The 6,000-nt window shown below is 35.2% G+C and overlaps 1 protein-coding gene across 1 annotated transcript in view; it reads right to left on the reverse strand.

Moving 5' to 3' along the window:
- Nucleotides 1-6,000, reverse strand: part of LOC134844184 (dynein beta chain, ciliary-like) — a gene marked incomplete in the record, with an annotated part of 486,199 nt that overhangs the window by 393,938 nt on the left and 86,261 nt on the right. The window contains 2 exon segments of the mRNA XM_063860749.1: nt 2,725-2,961; nt 3,183-3,425. Of these exon segments, the coding sequence (XP_063716819.1) occupies nt 2,725-2,961; nt 3,183-3,425 (480 nt within the window).

Here is a 6,000-nt window from a genome sequence, read left to right on the forward strand (position 1 = left end):
GTAATACAATTGTTTGTTTGTTACCTAAATTGTCTCTTGACATAAGGTTTAGGATGATAGATGAAAATTAGGATTAGTGATTTCTAATTTATTAAAATGTTCGTTCCTACAATGTTTTGTGGTTAGCTTAACTTGGGCATAAACTGTCGGGTGGAAGAGAAAAGCTTACATCGATTCGGGAGAATGATTGTTACTTTCTCGTGAATAATTCTAAGTTAAGATAGACTTGCCTAATCTTACTTAGGGGTTATGATTTGTGATCAAGGGTTGGAGAATAATAAATCAACCCACAAGGTTCAGGTATAATTAGAACTCAAGTAGTTCGTTAGATACTATTTTATGACTTACCAAAATTAGGTGTTTTAGCCTGGGTCGTTTAGGAGGTGAGAATCAAGTGAAGGATGAGAAACCGAAGTTCTTCACTGCTTATTCTAAATAAAATGGTTTTTTTTTCTGAAAAATTTGTATTAATCCTGGGTCGTCAATAAGGGTTGGGTAGTGAGTCGACGTTTGAGGTCGTTAGACACTAATTAAATTGGGGAGGGGGAGAACAAAAATGTTCTATTTGATCCAAGGATAAGCCTTGTTGATCAGAATTTTTAGATTTCATTTTAAGTTAGTCTTATTTTAAAGATCCAAGGGAAGTCTTGATGATCTTTTCTTTTAATAAAATAATTTAAGTGAAAGCAAGGATAGGCCTTGATAGTTTTTGGATGAAAATTGAAGTTATGAATGAGTTCAGGTTTTAGTTTTGATGATGTTATATTTTGAAGTTTGCTGTTGTGTTTTAGGTGATGAAAGGATGAAAGCTGGGATGAAAGGATGATTTATATATACTAACAATTATGCTTTATACTAACTAATTCTTGTACCTTTATTTTCAATATATGTTTTTATTCCAGATTTTTTTAAATTACTGCCAATTTTTGAAGGAGAATGACTAGTGTTGTTTTAATCAGTCGTTATTGTATAATTATTAGGTTTAACGCCAAATTTTATGTCAGTAAATGACAATTTAAATTTACTGCTGGAAGTCTTCTAAATATAAAAGTTTGATCTGGCTTTTGCCGTACGATCATCAAATCAATTGGTAGGTTTCTTCCTAATCGTATTTCGCGCCCTGTCCGAGGTCTTCTTTCATTACCAGGTATTCCTCGCATCGTTCGAAAAATTGGCGGTGATCTATTGAGTCGTAGAGACATTTCTGCTAGATTTCAGTCATATAACATGTACTGTTATATTTATCTATTTCTAATCTAATGTCTTGGTTAATGTTTCTGATCTAAGTTGGTTAAGGTCTTGTTCAGATGAGTTAAGACCTTTTGGTAATACTCATAGAGTAATTTCATATGCGGTACACCGTCTTTTCGTCACGCTATCTTATTTTCGGCCGGATAGGTCTTCACAGTCTAATACCAAACTTAATCTTACTCTTATATCTCGTAGTCTCAATGGATCTAGTCTATACGGGTATATGCGAGTCGGTCTCTGTGGAGAAGGCAACTGTATTTAAAGTTTAATTCGAATTGTTCTGGTGTTGAAACTACAAGTAGTTTCAACACTTACAAATAAGTGGGTTGTTAGTTGATGGAGCATGATTGGTTAGTATTCAATATTTTATAGAGATAAATTATCATAATAGTAACCAATAATATAATTCAGTTTAGATCTGGTTCCAGTACCCTCTGCTCAGTGCAAACACAAGTTGTTAAGTTTTTTGACTATTTTGAATTGACCATTTTTGAATATTTTGAACTACTTTAATTGGCCTGCATTATATCCGAAAACATGTTTTACATTGTCTTGATTGAATTTTAATTCGTTCATTTCTATTTTTTTTTAAGTTTTCGAAGCTTATTTAGCTTTTAAATCATTTTTTTGAACAGCTTTTTTTCATTGCTGCCAAATTTTAACACGGTTGTACGCCCAACATTAGGTTCTTAAAAAAAGAGGGAAATAATCTACTTTTCTTGATTTAATTCACTCTTTGCTTGTAGTAAATTTTCATTCAATTGATATGCGGCGTCGATCGTCAAACGATCTGGAGAAAAAAAGTTCATTAAATCTCTAATTTTGAAACACACACCATCATGCTTTGATTTTGCAGTTACTTCTGTTTCAGCTGAGCTCGACTAGTTTGTGAAAAAATCATCGATCCAAGTCTGTGATTTAGCAGTCGTTGGTTGATCTTTGTCTCAAGCCTTGATTATATAGTGAGCTTGGAAACTTTCTTGTAATTTTTTTCTATCCTCAATCGTCTTATTACATTTATTCCAACAAAGAATGTCTTTCCGTTAACTTTTTTTTCTGACTCAGCATATCTTCATGTAGAATGTCATTAGTTTCATCTACTCTCAAAACTGGTGAGTTTTTAAACATATCCAAACCCAGCTTTTTTCTTGTTTTCCCTGCTTAACCTTTGACTGATAGCTTTTTCAAACTATGGTTTTGTTTTGGCTTATGAGGTAATGTTCGTGCTATTTTTTGGTAGAGATCCCTACACCCCCCTTATTTTGCTCTATTACAAGCAATAATTTTTTGAGATATGATAATATTTAGCGCATTTGTTTGTATGTTCATTGCAGTATTCTTCTGTTAACGCCAGTGCTATTGGTTTGGTTTCTATTTCTAAAAGAAGTTCTATCCTTAGCTCTGCTATCCACCCTTGATGGTTCGTTTTTTGCATATTGACATAACGACGACAACAACAGTACCAGTACTGACCTTGAGAATGAGTTTGTCTGCGTCGTCGTTCTTCTGAGCCAGCTGTATCTCCTGCAATGCCAGCTTCTCCTTCAGTGCGTCCACCTGACTAGCAGTGCTCTGCAACTTCAGCAGTCCATTCTCCAGCCTCTCCATCTTCCCCAGCAGCTCCGCGTGTTTTCTCTCAAGCAACGAGCGATACAGTTTGATCAGCTCCAGAAAGCTCTTCGGAGTCGTGTAATTGTAACGTTTTTCGTTCTGAAAATCCTCTCACAAATATTGTATCTTTTATCAACATTCACACGCAATTTTTCAAGACATTACTACTCGATTGCAAAACAAACTAGGTCCAGAAGCTTAGCAGCCACAATTTGTACATGCCCATAGCTGTAAAAGAGCGTGTATTTCCTTGTGTAACTATTGTGAATCAAAAAAAGTTTTAGTGATGACTGTGTGATCAGTTTTAACTGTCTATGTACCTCTAGATATACTTGGCTCATGTTGTTGACGCTGGTGTGGACATAGGCCATGAATCTGGACACACTCTCCCGCAGTTCAGGGGTCAAGAGTTCAACCTCCTGTAGGAAAATGGAGCTCACGCTGATGAGTGCCTCCTGTGGCCACTCGTGGAACCAGTTGATACACGTGCAGTTCACAACCGCCGGAAACCTTCGCGCCCTCACTCGCAACATCTTGCCGACAGGAGAGAAGCAAAGTACTACCTGTTACAGCGAACATCATGAGACATCTGATACAAATCACCAAACTAACAACACAAGTTTGAAGTTTCACACTGAATGATCAAAATTAAATTTTAGTACAAATAGCCTGTTGCTGTGCTCGTTGCACGGAGTTTTCCGATCACATTTCATTAAAACTAACAAAATTAATTACTTTTTTGCAAATTAAGGATATTTTATTTTGTGCGCGATATGATTAAAGAATTATACAAGCGCGCATAACATAAGTGACCTAAAACACGATAAGTTTTTCTAAAGTTTTTTCTTATGGCAAAATATTTTTTTTGGATTTTGGAAAAAAATTTTAACATGCCAAGGAAGCGCTGTATAAGACTACCGAAACTACTTGTTCCGGAGTGAAACTAATTTGTTCCTTACTTGAATGATTTAAAAATTATTAAACCTACCGGCACTGACAAAAATGGATTAGGATCGATTTTAGTATGAAAAAAGTACGTTGATAAAATTTAAATCAATTTTAGTATAGAAAAAGTACGTTGAATAAATTTAGATCGTTTTTAGTATGAAAAAAGTACGAAGATTAAATGAAAAAAGATAAAGAGTGATTTGGATCGATTTAAAATCGATTTAAATTGATCTTAAATCCCAGCTAAAAAAAATTGATCCAAATCGATTTTAAATCAGTTTAAATGCATTTTTTCCAGGTCTGAATTTGTTTTTATTTCTAGGGGGATTAAAACGGATTTAAATCGATTTAAATCGATTTTTTTTATTCGAGTTGTATCAGTTTCAAATTTTTGTTGCATTTATTTCTTGCCTATCATTTTTCATTTTACATCTATAGCGTATTGTAGCATAAAAAAGACCAAATAAAGTGACCAAAATATCGATAAAATTCAATAATTTTCTTGCACATTTTGAGTTCAAAAATTGATCTATATTGAACCTTTTCTTGATTCGTTTCATAAGTTGTTGCCTAAAATCTGATTTACTTTCATGATTTTCTATGATTTTATTGCAAATTTTTGAGTTTAAAAACTGATTTATGTGGATCATTTTATTGAATTCTATAACATCTGGCACGAGTGTTTATGTTTAAAAAATTGAGAATAAAAAATTCGAACAACTTTTTCAAAGGGTATGTTTTTTCGCCGTGTTAACAAAAAAAATCAATTTTAGTGTGTCGGAAAATTCATCAAAATCGATTTAAATTGATTTTTCAGACACTTTAATTGATTTAAGATTTTCAAAAATATCGATTTAAATCGATTTAAAATCCATTTAAGTTCGTCAAATGTACATGGTTAATCGATTTCCCAATTTCGTGTTTATCCAACAATTTCCATATATAAACAAATGTTTATCCTACAACTTCCATATATGAAAAAAAGTGTTTTCTACAATTTCTATGTATGAAAAAACGCTTATCCTGGATTTTTTTTTAAAAATTTTCTGAGTCTATGAAACGGAAAAAAAAGTGCAGGACAAGCATTTTTTCATATATGGAAATTGTTGGATAAGCATTTTTGGTCAACCCACGCTAAGATGCAGTTGAAATACTATCTACAACTTAATAAAGTGCTTAACCGTTCTCAAATCAAGCAATATGTTTTTCGATGTCTTGACCAAAAACAATAAGAGCGACTTTTTTCAAATGCTCGAGCAAAATAACCACTGGAAAATATGTAAGATTTGAGCGGTATGAGCGGTTTTTTTTTAGACAATTACGCTCAAAATCTTGCTTCAAAATGAGCGGTTTGAGCGGTTTTTGAACGATTTACCTAAAAAAAACCGCGCAAGGTTTGAGCGGTTTGAGCGGTTTTTTTAGACAAATACGCTCAAAATATTGCTTAAAAATGAGCGGTTTGAGCAGTTTTTGAACGGCTTATCTAAAAAAAAACGCTCAAAGACCGCGCAAGATTTGAAAGGTTTTGAGCGGTTTATCTAAGAAAAAACGCTCAAAAACCGCGAGGAACTTAATTCTGGTCGCGCCATCTCCACTTCGGTCTGGAAAGTAGCGCCGTCTCCGCCTAGGTCGCGAAAGTCGCGCCTTAGTTTTTCGGTCGCGAAAGTCTGGAAATGACAACTCTTTGTCGCGAGAGTCTGGACATACCAAATATGAGTCGCGATGTTTTGGTCGCGCCACCTCTGCTTCGGCGCGATAGTCGCAGCGGATCATCATGGTCGCAAAAGTCTGGAAATGCCATGTTTTGGTCGCCAAAGCCTGGACATGCCTAATTTTGGTCTGGAAAGTCTCGAAATTCCAATGATTTGTCGCGAAAGTATGGACATGAGTTTGGGACCTGGACCCGGGAAGACCGCTCAAAAACCGCTCAAAAACCGCTCAAATCTTGCTTGAAAAACCGTTCAAAAATCACCGCAAGAAATGAGCGGTTTTTGAGCGGTTTTTTAAGCAAGATTTGAGCGGTTTGAGCGGTTTTTTCAAAAAAAACCGCCCCAAACCGCTCAAATCATGCTGGAAAACCGCTCAGACCGCTCAAATCTTGAGCGGTTTTTGAGCGGGATCTCGACCCGGGTAGACTGGATGCGAACGGATTTGGTACCCATGAGGTACCTCGTAGCACTTCCCGGGTTG

Source organism: Symsagittifera roscoffensis, chromosome 4, assembly GCF_963678635.1.
Source record: "Symsagittifera roscoffensis chromosome 4, txSymRosc1.1, whole genome shotgun sequence".
Lineage (NCBI taxonomy): Eukaryota > Metazoa > Xenacoelomorpha > Acoela > Convolutidae > Symsagittifera > Symsagittifera roscoffensis.